A 22,398-nucleotide genomic window follows, 5' to 3' on the forward strand; every position below is an offset into this window, starting at 1 on the left:
TTAGGAATAAGATTGTCTTTTCTCCTCAAAGGTAATGTTATAATTTTCAGAGCTCCACAGAGAACAACAACAACACGGGAGTCTCTAATCTCCTGCTAAATCCAACTCCAGTCATCAGCAATAGTAAGTGGAGATTTGGAGGTGCCCGACACTCCAAATCCTGTTCTTTTGTAATTCTTTACTTTTTACAACATTTTCAACAGTGTTCTATCAGAGTTTTGGAAGGATAATCAATAGGCATGATGTATCACTGAAATCAGTCTTCAAAGTGAGCCCCTCTAGTAACTAGAAACAAAAGCTCAGCCTCCCTGCTGTGCGGGTATTTTGCTTAGAGCAGGAGCAGTAGGGCATCAGTAGGAAGCCAGTTACACCTCCCTGCTTCTCAGCATGGATGAGCCCTTGTCCTGGTGGAGGGGTGAGCAGCCCTAGCATAGCTGCAACCCACTGCAGCTGGCAAATATGTCCAAAAATGCTTTTGTAGCAGGTAAGTACCACAGCAGACAAAAAAGGCAATCCAGAGGTTAGGGTTTCAGAGAGACCATAGTTTCTGTTCCTATTCCATCACATACTTTCAGGGTTTTAATGATTTTGTGTCACCATTCCTCACTCTGCCTTGCAGGTGGCTTGGCAGTCAGCACACTTGAAAGACAATGAGACGCTCAGGTACAGTGACCAAAGGGCCACTCCTGATCCAGTCTTCCCATTAACTCCTGGTTTGTGACAAGCCTTCTCAGCTGGTAAGCTCCAGTGCTGGAGAGTTTTCCTATCTCCTGACTGGAACACTCAGGTGCTTCTGGCACAGTGTTAGTATCAATGTGGATTGAGTTGATTTTCATTAAAACAAGCAGTTCCAGACCTTGTTCCAATATATTTGTCATTTTACATCTTACACTTTCTTTGTGTTTTTGAAGACCTGGTGTTACGAATGAAGGGGAGATATATTTATAGTACAAATGTTATCCTGTATCAAGTCCCTTCAATTTGTCTTCTTAAGCTGCTCTCAGATATTTATTTTACTCGGAAGGAAAAAGACTTGGTGACTACTTGTGACAGCAGCAGTGTTTAACTAAGAAGCAGGAACTGCATACAATGATTATGAAATTGCATCCAAAGCACACAGTGTCACTATGCAGGAATGGCAAACAAACAACATACCTTTCCCATCAGATCAGCAATACTAGGTACTGGTTTTCCTTTCTGATGGCGCACGGTTGCAGGGCTCTGTCCATTCCAGTCTTCAAGCTCCTCAATGCTTTTCAGGTAAAGAAGAGCTTGCAGGCCAGTGCAGTAGTCATCAATAACAGTGAAATCTTGATTCTGGATTGCACTGCACACCTACAAAACATCAGTCCATTATCAGCAACATCCTGGCAAAGGAACATCCGGCATTAGCAAACTCTTTCTGATTATCAGAAGAACCTTTCTGCAACTCCACTGGGAAAGAATGACAAGGATTCAGGGTATGAATTGGCTGCTTAGTCCTATGCTATAATACCACCACTGCAGTTCAGTAAAAGAAGGACTCAATAACACTAGCTATGCCTAGATTTCCTAATCACAGCCCTTAGACCATACCTGAAGGCTGTTCAGAAGGAAGCCTGCAAGCCCAGCCCCAAGTGTGCCTTCTGGGGTGCTGATGCTGAGCATGCCAAACACAAATCACCCCAGGCCTTTGCCTACAGACAGATGGTGGTACTCCTCTGTTCAGCATGCACACACATATCCAGTTAGGTCCCAGTCAAGCAAATCACAGAACCACAGACCTGTTGAGGCTGCAACGTATCTCTAGACACTGCCTTGGCCAACCTCCCAGCTCACAGAAGGGTCAACTAAAAGAGGCTCCCCAAGTCTGTGCTGTCAAGGTGTGAGTATCTTCAGGGACTGCATAACTTGGCAATCTGAATCAGTGTTCAACCTCCCTTGCAGCTTTTCCTTGTATTTAAGTGGAATTTCCTGAGTTCCTGTTTGTGCCCATTGCTTCTTGCCCTTTCACTGTATACTGCTGAGAAGAACTTAGCTCCAATGAAAATGTCTCAGCAAGCAACACCCATTAAGCTGACCTGCTAGTATGGGTGAGCACTGCCAGGTACAGAACAGGATAGTCCCCTTCTGCTAATCCCCATCTGCCATGCAGTGGTACTGGGAGGCCAGGCCACTTTGGTTTAGGTAACTTAGATAGCAATATAGATTTATAAACACACCAAACAATGATTCCTGACCTGCAGAGCTTACATGTAAACAGAAAACTACTGACAGCAGGCATTAACTGTCCATTTATACATGTATAATCTATATATATGTATGTGTATATATATATATGTATACATACATATATAATCTGTGAATATATATGTGTGTATATATATACACACACATGTATAATCTGTATATATGTATATATACACATAATCAGTGAATATATATGTGCCTATATATGTATATATACATATACATGCAAAATATGATATATATACATAATATGCATATATATGTGTATATATATGTATATATACATGCATAATCTGTATAACTGGCAATTTATAGAGATCCTTCTGGATCACTTTGTGGATTCTAACTCAGATTTAAACCCAGAGAGATGCAAACTGGCAAGTGCATAAAAAAATCCCTGACTCTTCTCTGCACACCACCTCATTAGCTAAACTCTAATCATCCATCAGTGACGAGGTGCAGGGTTGGTTGAGTCCCATTCATTGCCAGTCCCTGGAAAGGCTCTGAAATTCCAGATGTGTCAGTGTTTGCAGAACTCTAATCCAGCTTTTCTTCTAAAACGTAAAAAGAACACTCCTGGTAATACCTACACATACACATGTAATGAACACCACAATGAAACAGCCACCTTTGTTAGAACATGAATATGTGCACATGCACAGACACATCCACACTCCTTGGACTTGAAAACACACTGTGAATCATAACTTTGAGACTTAAAAATATATAAAGAGATATATATAATTGTTTTTTCCAGTCTCAGGAATGATAATACAACTTGCAATCCTGAAGAGAGGTACCCATCACATTGTATAATACCACATCCTATGGCTGTAGAAGGAAAAATAAGGGCAAACTATAAAATAAGCACAAGAATACCTGCTATGCAGTGCATTTACATCACCCAAAATCTGTTTGTCTTGAGAAACAGGACATTAATTAGGTCTGTTGTAACTTCCACAGACCTCAAGACTTTGCTATTTCCAGAGCAATTATAAAGAACATCCTCACAGTAATACAAGTTATTTAACTATAAAACTCAACTGTTGCTTATTTAAACCAAGGATTTCTCTTTGTTTTCAGTGCTTTCATTAGCTATTCTTAAAACTACAAAAAAATGAAGGGAAAGATACAGTTAAAAGCCATGTTATGTCACTTGAAACAAGTTCAGGCACTGTTGTCAAAACCCTGCAATGCTTTGACAGCATGTATACACATGAGATCCACTGGAGGATACCTGTAATAACCTTATAAATAAAGAGGCTTTTACTGTTTCCCATCTGGCGGTGCAGTGTTATGAACTGCAGTCATATACAAGTGATCAGAAGATGATACCACTCTAAAAGCCAACATTTGCTCGCTGTGAGTCTATGGGCACTGGCTGCCTTTCCTGGAAAGCCAAGGAGGCTCCAGAATGGAAGGGAAAATGCAATTCTTCGAAGAAAAATGTAAATCTCAGCACTTAAAATAACTGTTATCTGAAATGGAAAGGCTCAGAATCAGAACTAGTGCTTTCAAACAATCATCCTCTTCTACAGCAGCCTTATGACGATGGTGGTAAATGATGTGGAGAATAAACCAAAGACATGCCTTTCACTGATTTCACTGTGATAAAAGCAAGTGCTTATGCTTATGGGCCTTTCCTGGAACAGGAGCTTTTCAAACATTAACACCTACGAAACTAACAGAAACAGTTCTGCCATGGTTTTGGTCAAACATTCTGAGCGTGGGAATTTCTTACATTACACATACCACATGTGAGGTTAAGGCTTACAGTATCTCCCATGAATCAGTGTAGAAAAGCCTTTGCTGCATTTCAGAAGGTGGTGAACAAAGTCAAGCTAAAAGGTCACCCTGACCCATCAGCCATGACAATTTCTACACCACAGAGAGAGGTTTCTAGTATCATCCCTGGCTGCCTCAGCATCACCAGTTTAAATAACACTTGTGCTCTCTTTTCAGCATGAGAGAAACTGCAGGGCAATAAACCAGGTAAGAATCAAACTCACGCATCTGGAAACATCACAGAAGAACTGACTTGACCCATCTCCACACATCATTAATGTCCCCACTTCACTCCTGCTGCTCGCGCTGGGAATAGGCATGCTTCCCTTCCCTTGCAAAGCTAAACGTCCAGGTCTTGCTCACACTGATCAGAGCAGCAGCAGGACACTGAACTGCAGCCAGCACTGCCCACTTAGCTCCTCCCCTTGGCATCAGGCTTTCATCAAGCAGTTATTTAATCCCAGACTGGTTTGGGTTGAAGGGACCTTAAAGCTCATCCAGTTCCAGCCCCCTGCCACAAGCAGGAACACCTTCCACTAGAGCAGGTTGCTCCAAGCATGGCAGAGATGACATCTATTTAAGATCCTTTGATCCCAAATGATCCAAATGAATCTATGTAAATTAACACTCAACTGCTCACTGACCCAGGCTTTCACCTGAAACACAGAATCACAGTAACAGCTAGGTTGGAAAAGACCATTATGACCACGAAATCTAACCTTTGCATTTAGGTAGGAAGTAGCTTTTTCTTCTTTGGAAGGCAAGAGACAGGCCCTGAGAGCAAACTAAGGGACAGAGTGAGGCCCAGACCACAACAAAGCTGTTATCTGTTCTCCTGTCTGTGTCTGTCTCTAGCTTTGGACAAGGACTTGGGCTAAAAGAGAAAGGTGCTACATTTTTAACATATATTATTCAAATTACACTAATATACAACGAGATCATTTTGCATGAGCTTGGTTTTACTGTTCTGTAGACCCATTTTTAACATCTGACCTCCTCCCCTTTCGCCCCAGGGCAAGACTCCAATGGCTGCCTCTTACATCCCAAAAGAGACAAGCAGGCCAAAATGCTATGTCCAATCAATTATATCATGCTCTCAGTATTCCTGAAATCTAAACCTGTCCAGTATGAATTGCAACCGTAGGTCACAATTCTAATCTACACAGACATGTCTGAGATGCTTAAGGCCACAATGCCTGCTTTGCTGCTGGTAAAACAAACATACACCAGATGATCTCATTGGGGTATGGGATGTGAAAATGAATCACAGTCTAAGTTTCTAACTAAATCTGTTCTGCAAAATGCAATGATGGGAAGGAGAGGCATGCAAAGGCCCCTGCTGATGTCCTGGCATGAGAAATGACCCATTTGCTCTCTTACTAAATAAACACAAATACTGACTCCAACTTTGTCAAAGGATCCGGAGCCATTACAAACCTGCCTTGAGGAACTGGAGTAAGCTGGCAGGAGATTATCATCATGTAAAAAGGATTCTGCAGGTGACAGGATTTTCATTAATCACTTGCTTAGATCTAAAACTTTTAATTCACGTATTGTGCAGAACACGTTCATTACTGGTGACAGGTACGACCACATCGCTTACAGAACACTGTAAATGCTTTTGCAGCAGAATCATTACACAACAGAGAGATGGTGATTTCTGAAGTCTTTACTGAAGCAAATTGCCCTGTGCCAGACCCTTTAGATTCTGTTCACAATTTCTGTTTCTAGGAGCAATGAGAAAGATTGCTCCAGAAAACTTACCCAGACACTGCATTTTGGTTTTGTTGACCAAAGCTGGATGTGGTTCCTGCCCAAACTTTGGCATATCCTGGGGGTCTGTGTGGAAGACTTGTGCTATCTGTGCAGAACATGGATAATGTAGCTAAGGCATTTCCAGCCAGATCATTCACTGAAGCAATTTCTGTTCAGTGATGTGCTTGCATTTTCCCACTGGGGGATGTTGCGAAGAAGACATTTTCTTTAACCCTAAAAAGAGGAAACAATGCACTCCCCTTCATGCACTGCTCTGTTCCCTTTCTCTTACCCTACTACCTTCGTTTTTTATATAAACTCATTATTATATGGTGAAATGCCAGCTAGGCAGGTGATGGTTGGGAAAATGGTGACAAAAATGGACCTATTCCCCATCTGCATTCTTTCTGTTCCATCAATAGCAGAGATTTCAGCAGAGGAGATGCAGATCTAGATATGCTTGTATCAGTTCTTCCCTACACTACTTTTAACTAACATGATGCAGTGTGTGTATAATCTCATGTACTGCTAGTTCAGCGCAAGAGGCTGGAACAGGGCAGAGAATCCAGCCTGTTTAATAACATGTTGCCTTGCAATGAGTGTTAAGTATTCTTGGTGTGACTAAATCTGTGGGAACAAGAATGCTGCAGTGTTTGGCAGCAGTCATGGTCCTATTCAGAATTGACTGAAAGCTAAAATCCTTTGCCAAGAATGAATCTGTGATAAGGACACAATAGCTTGCAGAAAATGTTAGGTTTTACACCCCTCTGAAATCAACATTTCTCTCTGCAGAACATGGGTGTAAAACAATTGTCAGTTCTGGAAAACAGAAGCAACAGTACAGAGGTAAATGGGTGGCAATGATACACAGCCTACAAGTTAGAAGATTGATGGGTAAAGATTTGTATACATAAACACAAATCACATCGCTTGACTGCTCTACCGTATTAGTTTCCACTTGTTGTAGCTGTACAGCATCAAAAGGCCATCACTCATGTCCCCATATATTGCATTTTGTGGCAATGGAAAGGACTACCAAAAAAAAGAACCCAGAAAAAAAAAATCAAAGCAAGAGTTTCTAAGTAGTTTCCTGGCAATTGAGACAGAGGCACTTTCATCTGTGCTCTAACTGTGGCAGGGCATTGATTTAAACTCCTTCTGAGATTTCAAATGCTTTCATATTCTTAGGTCTTGCTGGCTGCTTTCTTTTTCCCTTCTTTCCCTCCCTCCCTCAAATGAGAAAATTTCAGCATTTAGCAGAATGGCATCTTGCTTCCCCAGAAGATGGAGACTTAATTCAGCTTTGGCTTTAAACTGCAGAGGGTCTCTGCAAAAAATAGCTCTCAAAATGCCATCGGATTAGGAATTTGGCCTTTGACTTCACAATTCTAATATTCTTACCACAGCAAGGGGATAAACAACTATTGTACCTGTGAGTGGTTTTACAATGGATTAACAATTCCACATTTCCATTAATATGGCTCACTTCCTTCGAAATACTTTTGGCTGATATGCCCAAATGGTTAGCAAAAGATTTACTGGTTAGAATTTAGATGATAATATATTTCCAATTTGAGCATTATTTATCATCTTTCTCTATTAAAAATCCTTCCTGATAAGCACTGAAGACATAAATCCACCTTCCTGTTAGACAAACTTGTATGAATGACTCCAGGCTGGTTTTCCACGTATAGCTGAGGCTGCTGCTTTTCTGATGAGTGTCTATTGATTAAGATTCTGGTGGAAAAAGACTGAAGTTGTAAATGAATACAAGGTGCTTCAGGAAGGATTCTGTTTGTGCCCACCTGGGTATCCATATGAATCCACAGCTTTTATTGTAGTGGACAAGAGCAGGGTTATAAACTGGGTAAGGCATACATACGGTGTAAAATGTATTCTCAAAAGCAACTAGCAAAAACTGACTCAAGTAAAGGGAGATCTTCCTGGGCCATGCAGTCTATATGCTGCAGAGCTCTTGCCTATGGAAATGAAAACGGATGTTTCCCAGCCCCTGTATAATGATGTGCCCAGCTCTACCAAGTGAAAAGCCTTGGCTAGCTGACACAGGACTCATAACAATGCGCTATGGGAATAAGGAGTCAAATAAAATACCCTCAGAGAGAGGCTGCTATGCTTCCAATCTTCAGGATGCCAAGGTCTATGGAAAGACTGCCTGTATAACTATGGTTCCTACTCCTCGTGTCTCTCCAAACGCTGACTTACCACATTAACTGCGTAGCCTAAATTATCCCTTCTAGCAGCAATTGCTACTTTTGTTAGAGGATGTTGGGATTAAGAACATAAGGGGACGTGGATTATTGGACACCGTGGTGCACTCTCTGGAAAAAAAGTGTGATTCTTTCTTTTAAATCACAAATCTGTAAGGAAGAAAAAGCTTCCCAAATATTGATACAGTACAGATGGAATTATTTGATTCATTCACATTAGCTGCTCAAATGACTCTAGAGACACAGGTTAGCAGATGGGATGTTACTTAACAAGGCTTGAGTTACTGGATTGGGATGCAGAGCTGATTTGGATGAGGGATCACAAGTAAGGAAATCAGGATGCAGCAAGTGGCCAGCAAGAAGTCACCCAACATGTGTTGAAGCCACAGCAGCCTCCTGAGATGAAAAGTTCCCTAGCACCAAAGTGACTCCCATTGGCACAGAGACCCCAAAGGATCTGATTTTGGGGGGGTGAAAGACCCTGTTTGTGTATTGCACTCCAGTGAAGGAGGAGAAAAAAGTCTAGAATCCATTAGCCACTTATCAGATGAGGGCACGGCAGGGGATAAGAGCGCTGTAAGGGATCCTTTAGGAATGCTATCCAATGCATTAATTCCTAGCCTACTCAGATGTATTTTTCCTCCCCTTAAATTCTTCTCTGCCAATTAATGTATCTTTGATCTAAATCGCTCAAAACTGGGTGTTTGGGAGTGGAAAACTGGTACTTACCAAGGGAGCCTGAGTGATGTGATTCTGTATTCTGTGTCTTTGAGAAGGAAAATGCAGAAGAAATCGAGAATATTCAGAAGGCTCCCTGAGGTAACTGTGGTTTTTTTTTTTCCCCTGTCAACCACCCCTAGAGGAATGGGTATATTTCCTTATCTCACTAAAGCATTCTGTCTGTTCTTGGAACTAGAAAGTGGACCTTTATGCAGTAGGTGGGCGCACACACTGATAGAAGTGCTGATCACGATCATCTTCCCTAAGAAAACAATATGATTCCACGTGCCTTGAGCATTGAGGAGAGTGGGAAACAGCCTCATAAGCAGCCACCTATAGCAAATTGTATCACTGTGCTGTAGATCTACAAAATGAAAGGTATCTTTGAAAACAGATGAACTAACTCCCTCGTGTAAACAGCCCAAACACATACAGAGGGCTCTACAACTGTCTCTAAAGATATGTTGAATATAATTTCATATTCCATTTATTGACACCCCAAAGTCTTTCCTCTCTCTTTATTCTAAGTACTGTTGTGGAAATCCTCCAGCTCTCCCAGCAGTTCTACAGATGCTGGTATAGCATTAGAAGCAGTGCCAAATAGAAGTAGATTTAATTCATTCTTTTCCATGGGCTGCATCCTTCAGCTCCTCCAAGGTATTTCTAAAGCAAGTATCAGCTAAGCTGCTCGGATCTGGTAGCTTGATGTTAAAAGTCATAAAGTAACATAACACAGTCAGAAGTCAGCAATGTTTTAAAGACTGGGTTTTCTGAGAGCTACCCAACAGCAACACCATGCACTTGGGATAGGGCCTGGAGCACAAGTGTGATGGGAATGGCTGAGGGACCTGGGGGTTCAGTCTGGAGAAGAGAAGGCTCAGGGGGACCTTATGGCTCCCTACAACTGCCTGACAGGAGGATGGAGCCAGGAGGGGGCTGGGATCTGCTCCCAAGGAACAAGGGATGGGACAAGAGGAAATGGCCTCAAGCTGCACCAGGGCAGGTTTGGATGGAGCTGAGGAACAATTCCTTCCCCAGAGGGTGCTCAGGCATTGGAACAGGCTGCCCAGGGCAGGGCTGCAGTCACCGTCCCTGCAAGTGTTCACACACCGTGGAGACGAGGTCTCAGTGCCATGGGTTAGTGATGGCCTTGGCACTGCTGGGAACGGTTGGACTGGATGAGCTTAAAGGGCTTTTCCAACTTGGTTGGTTCCATGATTCTCGGGTCCATTGTTCCACTTTTAATTTTAACATGTCCGGTTTGCAATCTGAGTTAATTGGAATGAAAAGGTCAAAACTAAAATACGTTGCAGGAAGATTGAAGCAAAGATCACTGTCACCCAAATAGGCTTTTTTCTTTAAATGTGCTAATTCCACACATTTTGAGAGTTTTGATTATCAGTTTAAACTGGAAAACACTGACCTTTGTGACAGAGTAACTATTTCCTGATTAGTGTTAATACTCAGGTTCATTAACGCATCCTGGATCCAGCATAAAGCTTCAGCATTCCTCATCCCAGGCCACTGGACCAGACACAGCAGGGCCTTGAACCCACATCTATTTTGATTAAATGAAATTGGTCAATGAAAAACCCTCTCCCCACAGAAGTTTCCAACAAACCCTAATGAGAACCATGCACTGAGGGACATCCTCCTGCGACCACAAGTTTGAAAGCTGCAAACCTCTCACAATCAAACAGAAAAGCAATTTTTCCATTGCGGAACCTCAGCTCAGCCCTGCAGTGATTAACCCCTCATCCCTGGGAGCCTTTCCCTCTAGTACTCACATTGTATTTCAGCTAAAATTGCTTCCATTCTTTATCAGCTTGCCTGTCCAAATCTGTGCAACGGCTGCTGTGTCCATTGAAGAATGAGATGCACGCGAAGAAATCAGTTTTGACCCACTGAGTCTTTCGTGTCTGAGATAAAAAACTTACTTCCACATTTCCTTAGGGATTGTTTTGCCTAGCTCTGTTCAAACAATAAACAGCAGAAAGGAAAGCAGCTACATAACTGATACTGAGGGCAGTTACACCCTTACCTAACGTACTGCAAATGTCAGATGAAATGATTTCTGTTCCTTTCATTCAAATTGCATGGATAAAAGGACCTCTTCATAGCTGTATCAAGCTGTGTTTCAAGGGGAGCTTGTGTTGTAGCAGGAAAAAGCCGCCAGAAAAGCTCGTATTCCCAAATTGCTCCATCCTTCATGGGCTCCATCCTTCCCTGAGCACAGCTTCCTCCATGGCTTGCTCCCCCTTTCTTCCTTCCACTGCCAGCTACAGCTTTCAACTGAAAGATCAACAGAGCTGCTTCCATACGGAAAGGAAAACTCCTGTCCCCTGAAGTTACAATACATCTGATTTAAAACAAAGCACAGGGAATTCCCTAAGTAATTATTGGAGGTGGCAGGAACAAAGAAAGCATTTTCCTTCCATTGACATTTTCAATGTTCAACAAGGAGCTGGGTACATTTTCAGGTTCAGTTTCTAGTCATCACCACGCTGAGACGCAAGGGGAACTCAATCTACAACAGAGCTAGCTTTGTGTTTGAAAGCATCCTGAGCTGAGCAAAACAATTTGCCCACAATCCCTTCAACATTTCCCCCAGCCTCTTTTGAAGATCATCTCTGTGTTGCTTTTCCCTTGTGAACTTTTAAACCAAAGTCACTCAATGTCAATTCACACCTGTGGTTTTATCTACAGCGGGGACAGATCTCTGCTTATTCACACAAGACCGTGGCCATGGGAATCCACATCTGCGGTGGAAAGACAAGCAATACTGTGGATCCTTGGGAGACATGGAGAGCGCATGCTGCCAAACTGCTTCTTGTTCACATCTCCTCACCCTTCAAGTACCTGTGCCACCAGATCCAGGGAAAACAGGGAAACACTTGGGCAGAATCATGGAATTGTCTGGACTGGAAAGGTCCTTAAGATCATCCAGTTCCAACCCCTTGTCATGGGCAGGGACACCTCACACTGAAAGAGAAGCAGGCTCAATGTCCCCAGGTATAAGAGCAAAGAACAAATCCTCTGCTGGGAGCGACTAGTAAAGGACAGCATTGGAGCTGATGCTCAATTGAGACCTAATTGATAGTAAATAATGATTACCATTCAGCAATACTTAAACCTACTTCGCACAAGAATCCACTACAAGAATGACAAATAGCAACTGCCAGGGAATGAGCTTGAATTCATTCTTATAAAATCAAGAACTAACAATCCTACCAATGCAGACCTCATTTACTAGCTGGTAAAATGAGCAGAAATAAATGTAAGCTAATAGATAAACCCCCTACACATAAAACTACTGCAAAACGGCACAAAGTAGAAGGCATTATTAGCTTAGAGTTTAGTCTGTAACTTTACAGGATGCTGATTTGAATAGTGAAGCTTTCCATTAAATGTCACAATGAAATTAAAATCAATAATAATGAAAACCTGCTCAAATTTGGCATTTTTTGCCAACTTTATTAAGAAAAAAGAGTCAAGATTTTGTTTGACAAATTCTGATTTCCATCAAAAGGAATTCTCACAGCAAACCCTCACTATCCATTAGCGATTTCCAACCCAGGCATCTGTAATGGAGCAAGTGTGGCAATCCTCTAATGACTTTTTGTTCTTAGCAAAGATAGACAGCTGAGAACAGGCTGAGTTCCTGTCATTAGCACCGAGCCAAGAAGAAAGCAGCAAATACTGAAATGTTTATTAGAAGCGATCACTTGAGCATGTCTGCCCCGACTTCTCTTGCTCTCACATTGGGTTTCCTTTTGATTTTTATGGTGGCATGTTCAAACAGTGCTTTGTTCCCTCTTTTGTTTCTGCATGCCCTGTAAATCCCAGCTCTGCAGAGAAGGGCCGCTCCATCCTGCGCCGCGGCCATTGAAGGTGTTTTCAAGCGCGCGGCTCTGTGAGCACTGGAACTAATGATAACTGGCTTCCAGCAGCTCCGTGTCTCCTGGTTGGGTTCTCTGACATCTAATAAGGTGTGACTGCCAATTAAAGCCTTTCCTGTGGCTGCCATGATCCTAACAGCACTGTCCCATGTGGATTCTCAGAGGTCTAATAAAGGTGAGCTCATAGCGTGCTCGCGCTTGTAGTGAAGGAATGCAGGAACGTGCTCTCCTCTGCCTCACTTTTTTGCTTTCTCAAAACTTGTTATAACAAACTACTTCCAGCAAATTCCAGTGAAAATGGCCACTAAGCTCAAATGAGACTGAGGATACTCAAAAGGACACACAAACATATACTGAGCTTCTTCAGGAATACGGGCTCTTTCTACATGAGGCTGCGTATACCTCAATAAAAGGACTTGCATCAGAAAAGTGGGTTTTGCCTTAAAACTGTTGGTGGATGTAAAATGCCATTCCTTGAATCTCATCTTGTATCATTCTGGTGGCCCGACACCATCCAGCAATCTATCCTTCACTCGTCAATTTAATGGGCGAGAGAAGAAATAGCCCAATCTTAACCTCTCTGCACCATGAACAGGTCTGTACAGAATGGCTGTGTCCTTCTACCTCTTGAGTCACAGAAGCTTCACAGTGTCCAGCTGATGTTGAAGTATGTTCTGAGGCTTATCTACCCATGGAGCATGCTCTGACTGGCACAAAGCAAAGCCTTGAGCCTCTTTGCCCTCCATGTGCTGGTGTAAGGATGGGCTGGGGACAGAGGAAGAGTGGGCTTTAGTGACTGAGCCCTTCCTCTACATTCAGAATCACTGCTACTCACTGCAAGACATAAGTTTTTTGCAAGTGTCATCATAGAATTAACCAGGTTGGAAAAGACCTTTAAGTTCATCAAGTCCAACCTTTAACGCAGCATTGCCAAGGACATCACTACTCAGTATAAACTTAACCTAGAATTGTAAACCACAAGGCTTGTTCCATCACTGCCCTGTTCTGCACACACACAATTTCAATCTCTTATACTTCTTCACTCTCCATACCATTCAATGGCATAAACAGTAATTCCTGAATGAGAATGCTTTTGGTCTCACCTAGTCCTCACTTAACTCAAGTATCTGTGTCTTCACTGACTTGTATAGACACTGAGATGGGCTTAGAAGAACACCAAGTGTTCTTCAGCTCTCCTCATTGCAGTTCTGTAGACACAAAAAACCACAGAGAAACTGTATCAGTCTGTAATTAATTAATAAATAAATTAATAATGAAATTCATTCTTAATTAATAAGTTAATAATAAATGAAAAATTAAATAGGGAAAAATATGATAAATGATCCCAGAATACATTTAATGGGATTTTGGGGGGATTGGGTGTTGAGATTAGGGTGGAGAAAATGGGAACATCTAAACATTAAGATATGACATAATACTTGTAAAACTGTACTCTTCTTTCCCCCCTGTCATCTCACAGTGATGATATTTTCAGAGCCTTGCTTTCATATCCTGATACCCAGGGCATCCTATGCCATGCAGAAAGGTTCCTCACAGGGTTTCACATTTGCACAAATAAAATAACAGTGCTCTCTCTCATCGTTCAAGTCCCACTATTTTGTGATGGGAAAGCTTGATTATTCCCACACATAGGGCCATCCTGCTGTTAGAAAAATCCCCCAGCTAAGTGCTTCAGTAAAAAGCTTGCTGAAAGAAAAATATTCATCAAACTGTCCTGAATCCCTTGAGACTCTAGCTCCAAAGAGGTACCAACAGGAACGCTCCTTGAAAACATTACACAAAACACAAGTAGTCTCATAAAAACAACCACTTTCTGTAGTGGAGGGAGATTTTATCTTGCAGAGGCAAAAAACCCATCACTATTGCTTTCATATCATGGGCTGTCATACTTCCCGAATGGTTTTGTTCTCTTGCAGATCCCTGAGGATCTCATACACAACTGGTGTGGGGCAGGAGAGAAAGGCACAGGGCAGATTCAGCATCCTGGCAGCTCTGTCTCTGTGAGGGGGTATATTCCTACATTATCTCTCTGCCTGAGGGATGAGGAAGGTCATGGTGCAAGGTCCAGTGAAGACAAGAGTACAGCATCACAGGGCTGAAAGATACATCCCATCCAGGGCTGTGAGCAGCAGGTCAAGGGAGGTGATTCTGCCCCTCTCCTGTGCTCTTGTGAGACCCCATTTGCAGCACTGTGTGCAATTCTGGTGTCCTCAACATGAGAAGGACATGTACCTGTTGGAGCAAGTGCAAAGGAGGCCACGAGGATAAGCAGGGGTTGGAGCACTTCCTGTACGGAGACAGGCTAAGAACATTGGGGCTGTTCAGCCTGGAGAAGAGAAGCTGTGTGGAGACCTCAGAGCAGCTTCCAGTGTTTGAAGGGGGCTCCAAGGATGCTGGAGAGGGAATCTTCATCAGGGACTATAGTGAGAGGACAAAGGGTGACGGGTTCACACTGAAACAGGGGAAGTTCAGGTTAGATCTAAGGCAGAAGCTCTTCCCTGTGAGGGTGCTGAGGCGCTGGCACAGGGTGCCCAGAGAAGCTGTGGCTGCCCCATGTCTGGCAGTGCTCAAGGCCAGGTTGGACACAGGGGCTTGGAGCAACCTGCTCTAGTGTGAGGTGTCCCTGCCTGTGGCAGGGGCTTGGAACTGGATGAGTTTTAAGGTCCCTTCCAACCCAAACCATTTCATGGTTCTAGGTGGGAGACAGACAGGTGAAGATGGTTCTGAAACAGGCCTTGGGGCAAAGCTGACCTGCTGGGAAGCAGCATTATCTGAGTGGATTTAATAGTGCTGCTATGCAGAGAGCCTCACAAACAGCCATGCTGGAGCAACACAGAACATGTGTGACCTCCACACTTCGTAAGAAAAGCAATCTGTCTGAAAAGGAATACATATTCTTTACATGCTAATGACCAATATTCAAGTTGAACAAAAGTATTCCATTCCAGAGTATAAAGTTAAGAGACTCTACCATGAAACAAGTACATTTCAGATCCACCTTTATTTTCTGTTACATCTGCTATAAGTAATGAGTACAGAATCTCTTTCAACAAAAGGTCATTTATGCCAATGGCCAGAACCCAGAGAATCAGATCACCTGCGGTAATTGCAAATTAATGCTCTACTGCTAATGCATTAACTACACAATATTGATCTACAATTGAATCATACAGGCTGCTGTGGAACGACTTTTACTTGAATATTTTTCCACTTTTATTGCTTTTTCCATAATGCATTGTCTCTTTCCACTGGAATTTGCTATAATTGTCCCCGTTTTTAATTTCCTACAGCAAGATGACTTTGAAAAACTCCTGTCTCTTGCAAAGGCTTGCAAAAACCTGACCACCCATCAGTGTGATGACGGTACATCACCCCCGTGATGCAAGAGATGCAAAGAAACATAATCCAATCTTATCTTGATAAATTGAGGCTTTGAAGGAGCTTACTTACATTAGAACACCCAAACAACTTCAGCCGCACTGGAAGCACATAGCAGTAAACTGCGCCTCAGAAAGATGCAGCTAGATGTATCTAGAGCTTTTGGTATGCAATGAGTGCAGGGTTATCTCCACAAATAAAGTTACTGGGTTTATTTTTAATTCCATGTCTGAACTCAAAAGGGATTGTTAGATATGAGTGTGTTACAGGAAAATATAGTGCTGTGGAATTAGGAGTGACTGAAATGGTTCAGCATTTGCAATGAAGAATTAAAGAACAAGCGGGGTCTTTTTGCAACTGATTCTGAAGTCCACAAAGTGGAAGCATGTGCTGTTAAATTGCTGTATAAAATGTGAATCCCAACTACCACTGACTGCCAGGATCCAGGCTGTTTGCTACCCCTGCTGCAAAACTTTCCTACACACAAACTTTTAGGAGTAACAACACTCAGGATGTTGCCCTCCGTAGAATCATAGACTCATAGAAAGGTTTGGGTTGGAAAAGACCTTAAGATCATCTACTTCCAACCCCCTGCCATGGGCATCGTCTAAAAGAGGGGATAGAAAATGCTTTGAACACTGAACCTACCTCTCCAAACCATTCCCTAATCTATCCCTTAATACCACTTGAGGTGGTTATAGCATATATCAAAATATGCCTTTGGTCACTCCTGACTTGCATTTCTGTGTATGATGGTTTCTCAAATGGAAAATAAATCCCCATATCTTACAAATAAAAGCAATTGGGAAAGAAAATAATGGAGAACTGGTTGTAACTGAAATAGCTGCAGAGGAAAACCTGTTCTTGCTTTTAATGGAGGTACATTTATTATTCATAAACCTCTTCTCTGAGAGATATGCCAGACTGCAATTAAATCAACCCACAAAGCCTTTGTATTATCTTAGCCCATCAAGGTCTGCTTCTCATGGCAAAGAAGACACAAGACTCTCATCTAGGCAAAACAAAGGGAAGTCCAATGGTCATGCAAGTGCTGCTTTCCCAGTTCTGTAGCAGAGCTCGGTGGATGGACCAGTACAATCTGTGCTGTTGAGTGGTATCAGACTGTGTTTAATGCTACATGAATTGACATTCCCTACCCTTTAAAAAAAGCAAGGAAACATCCACGTGCTATTTTGTGGAACAGGGTGGTGACAGTAGCAGTAGTACCCATTCCCAGTAGTGGAACTGGGAATGTACCCACTGCTGAGCACAGTGCTCACTCCATCACCACCAATGTCCAGGCTCCTTGCTTTCTGCCTTCGCATCAGTCGTACCATGTCCTTGTGGTGTTGGAAATGTGAAGTAAGATCACAAAATGTGCAGCACTTTGTCAGTCCAAGTGTCTATTCAGCACCATCTCCAACAGTGTCCAAAGCAGACACTTAAGGCTATAGGATGCATATATAATTCTCCCAGTACAGTCCAGGCTTCTACTTACTGAAGCTGGGGACTTGATATGTACAAAACTTAAATAAGACTCGAATCTTAATAAATTGAACCATTCAGCAGATCACTTTACATGATGCTATCTCCAGATTCTGTACTTGCTCTGTATTTTGGTACTGAGGAAGCAGAAGTAAACTCTCAAAGCTGGTAGGATAAGGAACAGGGAGTTTGACTGCTAAAGGAACAACTCTGGCATTTGATACCAAGGACATGTGAGAGAGAGATCAGGATTCAGGGAAAAGTATATTAGGTGGCTATTTGCATATCATTTTAAGAAAGGAAAACAACAGCAATGATTCTCCCAATCCTAATTAGTTCCAAAGTTGACCTATGAAGATGAGGGTGTCTTCTGTATATCACAATGTATCTTGCTTGAACAAGTCTAGTCCTGGTCAAGGGTATTTCTTGTAAGGCTATAGAGATTGCTTGTTTCCTTGTTCCTTCCATTTGCCTTTCCCATGGTGAGGGAAAGACTTATGGCCTGGACTCACAACCTTGCATGAAGTTTACTAAAGGCTTATTTTAAATTAAATGTAATTGAACTAGTTCAGACTTTAACTACATAGCAGCTTTAGAACTCATCTCAGATTACTTTAAATGACTTCCTTCCATTAGTGAAAGAGAAATAAGCCAGTCACACTGAGGATAGGGGCGATCCAGAGGAGTTTAACGTTAGTCCATATAAAAGTGCATAAATGACATGAAACAACTTCATTTTTTAGTCATCCAGAACCAGATAGAGCAGATGCAGACCAGAAACTCATTCCACATTGTATAGCTCAGATCACACAACACCGTTAAAAACCCAAGCAAACCACTGAGTTGGCCTATTTGGGGGCTTTTTTTTGTATGAAGCATAGCAAACAAATGACTAATCTCAGCAGACACCAGTGCTGTGCAGAAAGCATGGTCACACTGAATCTAATTTTAATGTCAGAGACTCGTGGGAATGAAACCACTCCAGTCATTCCACGGAGGGACACAAAGCTGACATCCACAGAATTCACAGCTGCTGTTGGCTATGATGGGAACTCCAGACCATGGGGATGAGCATCAACCAGAATGTAACAATATACAATGGAATATGAGAACACCACCATTAGCCATTCTAACACATATGCTGCAAAGTAGAGCAGGTAAGGGGCTGATTTCCAGCTAATTTCCTAGTGCCCATAATAACAGGCCATTGAGGCTTCATTCCATGACAGGGACTAAATAACCATGCCAGTCTGGCCAGGATCTCAAAACAACACAGGCAATGTAGAAAGCCTCAACTACTGTATTCAGGGGGTTGGAACTGGATGAGCTTTAAGGTCCCTTCCAACACAAACCATTCCGAGATTCCATTATTCTATGATCCAGTCTGAAACCTTACTCCATTGCAACAGGCTACACCACCAGCCTCATATGCAGGAGAGAGAGCTCTGCACCTCCTGCTCCAATAATCATGCTTACGGGATGCAGATGCCTGGGTAAGCAGGAATTACTTTAAACTGGCTCCCAGTGGGACCAAAGTAGTGTTCTTTGAAATGCCTCTCCCCTTGAAAAGGCTCTTTGCAGAAGACAAAACCCAATAATAAAGGAACATCAGAGAGCTGAAACTTAACCCTATGTTAACCTTGTTTGTATGACAAGGGAGCGATGCTTAATGTTTAAATCCTATAGGTCAGAGAGAAAAAGCGATAACTTACTCAGAGCAAGCCTTTTCCCAGGTTGGTATTGGAACACCTGAAGTGTTATTTTGGCAACTCCTCCTCCATTTGAAATGAATGTCTCTTAGCAAGAAGCATGAAGCTTCACAGGGTAGTGGTGGAATCACTGTCTCTGGAAGTGTCCATAAACCATGAGGATGAGGCCCTCAGTGCCATGGGTTAGTGGTGGCTTTGGCAGTCCTGGGAATGGTTGGACTTGATGAGCTAAAGGTGTTTTCCAACTCAGTAGATCCTACGGTTCTATGCAAATTGCTTTCAATGGTATAATGATTCTAATGTTTGAAAGGAAGCTACATTCTGGTTTTAATTCCTTTCATTCTAATGCTTTAAAGAAAGAAAGGATACCTGTAAAACAGAAGCCCCACTGTGGAGAAACTGAAGTCCACTTTCAGCAGAATCGATGCCTCCAGTTGCTAAGATCGGAAATCCGGGAAGAGCACGGGCTATGGCGGACACTGCGCGGAGGGCGATGGGCCTGATGGCATTTCCTATGGAAAACCAGAACACGTTGTAAGCAGTAGCAGAGCACACCCTGATGTCATCTGCGCATCCCTCATGGTAAGGAACATCAGAAGCTAACATCATCTAATTCTGAGATGCAGAGGATGCATTCATTTATAAATTGACACCAAGTGGGTTTCAAGTGCTATCAGTACTTGTAAAGTACTATGAATTTGGCTGAAATACAGGAAATCACAGAAACATTTGGATAAACATTGCAAAGCTGGCTGGAACATTTTAGCTGATGCTCAAAACAAAGACTAACAATGTCTGAGACAGAAAGCAATACTTTCCCATACAGTACACTGTAGACAGAGACCTGTGTTTCTACATAAAGAATCAGCTTGGCTTTTTGAACACAGACCAAGTCAGAGGCAACATCTCATTTATTTATCTGAGTAAAGATTCTTTAAAAATGCCACTTCACTGCATTTGACATCTCACATCTTATTTAACATGTTTCCCCTTTGGATGTTTGTAGATTTGGATAATCCTTTAAGTAAGCCCCCTTTAGTCAGAAGCTCAAAAGAATAAAGTATATTCATTTCAGAGTCCTATCTCCAAGACTGGAGCTTGTACTTTTAAATGGTATCTAGAAGTTGAGTCAGACAACTCCCTGCTACATTTAGAGGAATGATGACTAAAGTCTCAATGTGCTGTGTCTGCAATGCTTCTGCTTTGGCTACATCCTATTCATGGTATGCAAGCCTTTAAAATATGCATACAGATGCTGCTCATTAAATGATGGAGGGAACAGACAGCTGACACTTCCCCTGATGTTTTATCTGAGGCTGGTTGGGATTACTCTGCATAACTCTTGTATTCTTAACATTCCCATTTCATTTAGAGAACCTTTGGGAAATTTCCATGTTATCACTGGACAACACTACAGTAGTGTAAGGGAGGCACACATCACTCCCAGAGGAACTGGCTGGCTGTCAACCCTGTCAGCCTACACAGAGAAGTGCTAGTACTTTTGGGTTTGTACTGTATTAGGTAATGCGGGGAAATATCACGATCTGAGATGCTTCTGAACACCCTCCATGGGTATTTTTATAACCTTTAAAGCTCTGACCTTCTGCAAGAGCAAATAGCCAAAAGGGAAGAAAGGAATAAAACCAATGCAATGAGCAAAACAAGAGGAAAGAAGAAACCACAGTTTGGAAGTGTGGGAAAAGAGCCTATGGGGGAACAGTAGCTGCTGCATCCCCACACCTCTGCTTAGATGCCTGACCAACATCCTCATCACCTGCAGACAAGACTTCAACCCAAGCAAGCTGTGCTGCAGTTCTTTCTTTGCCCTTTCTGAGATGGAAGTACTGCAGTTCTGCTGCCTGGATTGTTAATAGAAGAAAGTCTTTAGTAAAGGCTAAATTGCTTTTTCCAGCCAGTATTGTGTCACTGAGCCCAGCATCAACCCTCCCTCCAGTGTCCCCATCAGTGCTGCCTCTCATGCCGAGGTTTCTGGTCTCCACAAAGCACCTACCATCAGCTCAGGTTCTGCTCTCTAGAAAGAGCCTCCTCCTTGCTTGTGCATCAGCTCAGACCTCCCAGGTCTATGGGTCAATGAGGAGAATGACCCCACCATGAGTTCAGCAATTCTCTGGAGGGCCATACATGCCAAGACATCCGCTACACATCAAAATCACTGGGAACAATCTCATCCAAAAGCACTAGTTCATGGAATTCCTCTAATAGTCAGTGTTTGAAATTGAGGCTACAGGTAAGCATCAGACTTGTTATATTGCTTTCAGGCACTAACGGAGCTATTGCAGAATCTCACTCTGATGAAGTAGTTATTCCTTAGAAAGGTGAAAGAATACAGATGCTGTTAACTCTGAAATTATGTCGCTAGAGGAAAAAGTCTTTCCAATCTGTATGAGTTAAAAACCGACATCTGCCTTGAGGCATGTAGGCTTCTATTCTTTTAACCCCAATGTAACTCTAAGAGGCTGCATTGCACCAGCTTTTAAGCCTTACAGACCCTTGACCTTAATGGTATCCCACAGCAAAGAGTTCCACAAGACACTATTTCTGGAATATAACCCTTTCTTTCTTCATTGTGATTAAATTAGCCACCTTCTCACTTAAATGACTATCTCTGTACAATGGTCAGTAGAGGAAAAAGAGCAAATTACAGTTTATTTAAGGTTCAGCACAATAAGTAATCAGAAAGGCCTTCATTCAGCCCAAAGAAATCAAGCATATGATTTGATGACGCCTAGCAGAGATGGCAATGAGACTTAGAGTTTATTGTGGAACACAGGTAATTTTTAGTACTAGCTGCACTTGATATTCTTAATAGGAGCTATTACTTACGTTTGGTGATTAGTAAATTAGTGATAAATTGGTATGATGGTAAAAGTATTCCATTCATCTATAACTCCCCCAAATGAATGTAAAAACATTTCAGGAGTGCTACTGATGAGAGTAAATAAATGGCTCTAATGACAAGCAGAGGGTTGACTGAGGTGTCAATATCTTCTTTGCTCTACAGAATACAGAACATCAGAAGGTGCAGCCATTCTCGATCAACAGTTCAGAAGCTTCCCCTTCTGCAAGAAAAGCTTCTGGTCTGGAACACAACATGCTTTACTTGTGATAGAGATCCTTCTGCCGATTGAAACAGTGAAATAACCATCCAGAATAACCCAAAATAAAAGA

The 22,398-nt window shown here is 42.3% G+C and overlaps 1 protein-coding gene across 1 annotated transcript in view; it reads right to left on the reverse strand.

Annotated features, from left to right (window-relative positions):
- The window catches only part of DPYD (dihydropyrimidine dehydrogenase), a 349,108-nt gene that overhangs the window by 43,893 nt on the left and 282,817 nt on the right, over nucleotides 1-22,398 (reverse strand). Inside the window, exons 19-20 of the mRNA XM_034064349.1 lie at nucleotides 19,579-19,721; nucleotides 1,156-1,335 (exon numbers count right to left, since the gene is read on the reverse strand). Of these exons, the coding sequence (XP_033920240.1) occupies nucleotides 1,156-1,335; nucleotides 19,579-19,721 (323 nt within the window). The remainder of the gene's footprint in view (nucleotides 1-1,155; nucleotides 1,336-19,578; nucleotides 19,722-22,398) is intronic.

The sequence above is a fragment of the Melopsittacus undulatus genome, chromosome 6 (assembly GCF_012275295.1).
Source record: "Melopsittacus undulatus isolate bMelUnd1 chromosome 6, bMelUnd1.mat.Z, whole genome shotgun sequence".
NCBI classification, from domain to species: domain Eukaryota; kingdom Metazoa; phylum Chordata; class Aves; order Psittaciformes; family Psittaculidae; genus Melopsittacus; species Melopsittacus undulatus.